Source organism: Bison bison, unplaced genomic scaffold, assembly GCF_000754665.1.
Source record: "Bison bison bison isolate TAMUID 2011002044 unplaced genomic scaffold, Bison_UMD1.0 scf7180017864178, whole genome shotgun sequence".
NCBI classification, from domain to species: Eukaryota; Metazoa; Chordata; class Mammalia; order Artiodactyla; family Bovidae; genus Bison; species Bison bison.
In genome coordinates this window covers 901,827-903,018 of record NW_011494750.1, presented here as the reverse complement: position 1 = coordinate 903,018, position 1,192 = coordinate 901,827, and the positions used below count along the sequence as shown (strand labels likewise).

At 62.0% G+C, this 1,192-nt stretch overlaps 1 protein-coding gene across 1 annotated transcript in view; it reads right to left on the bottom strand.

The window, feature by feature from the left end:
- The window catches only part of CRY2 (cryptochrome circadian clock 2), a 36,606-nt gene extending 36,249 nt beyond the window's left edge, over positions 1–357 (bottom strand). Inside the window, exon 1 of the mRNA XM_010842331.1 lies at positions 134–357. Within this exon, the coding sequence (XP_010840633.1) occupies positions 134–357 (224 nt within the window). The remainder of the gene's footprint in view (positions 1–133) is intronic.
- Positions 358–1,192: the final 835 nt, after the last annotated feature.

The window sequence follows — 1,192 nt, the reverse complement described above, 5'->3', positions numbered from 1 at the left end:
TGGCCTCTGGCACCCACCCTCGGAAGCAGAGGCGACTGGGGCCAGAGCCTCCGCTTCCGAGGGTGGGTGCCAGAGGCCAGGCTGCGTGCCCCGGGCCCACGAACCGCGCCCCCGCCCCGGGGGCCCCCCTCACCTCCATCGGTTGATCCCGACTGAGGAGGAGGCCGCGAACCACGGGTCGAGGATGTAAACGCAACGCACGCAGTGCGCCCCGCGCACGGCCGCTAGCAGAGCCGGGTTGTCATGGAGCCGCAGCCCCTTGCGGAACCAGTGCACCGAGGAGGCGCCGTCCCCACGAGCCGCGGGCGCCTGGGTCGCCGCCGCCGCCGCTGAGGTAGTCGCCGCCGCCGCCGCCATCACCGCCCTCGACTGCCGGGGCTGCCACCGCCCCGCCCCCGTAGGCGCCGCGGGCCCTGGCCCCCGGCCCGCCCAGTGACCTATGACGCCACGGCTCCTCCCTGGGGCCCCGCCCCCACGACCCTGGAGCGCCTCTGCTATTGGCTGAGCGCCTCTCGCCGGGCGATTGGCTCTGAGGCTCCCCGGCCTGTCCCCGCCCCATCACGTTCCCGCCATGTGTGGGCTCTCTGGAGGGGAGCCAGAGGGCGGAATGGGGTGACGCACAGTGGCTCTTCCCAAGGAGGTCTGGGCGTGGACGGTGGAGGGACAGTGGATCCCAGACGTCTTGCTTGAAGCTGTGCGCGCTGGCGGGGCTGCTGTGACTCCAAAAAGTGACTAACAGGACGAACAAATGGCTGCCTTACGTCATCATCGTCATCGATAGCATCGTCACCTACCTCACTCTATACATCGTTACATTTTACTACAGCCACTATTTATTGAGTGCATCTTTTAAGCCAAGCAGCATGATAATACCCTTACATTGACGCTTGGAGAAGTGCCTTGCTGTGCAGCAGTTAGGTGGGTTGGGAGTAGGGACTGGAAATGTGGAGGATGTGATTTGAGATAGTAATTATGCCATCAGATGAAATTTTTCTTTTCTGTGTTTAGTAGACTCAGTGGTACCTCTGTATGCAAAGCACTGAACTAAAGTCTGTGTGAGATTGACACTCCCCAATTCTCCCCAGGGGAGCCAAGTGGAGCCCTCTTCTTCTGGGGGTTATCAAATGAAGAATCTGTCTCAATTTGGCCCGAAGTGTGCCTGTGCTCAGAACACTTCCTGAACTTGGGAATG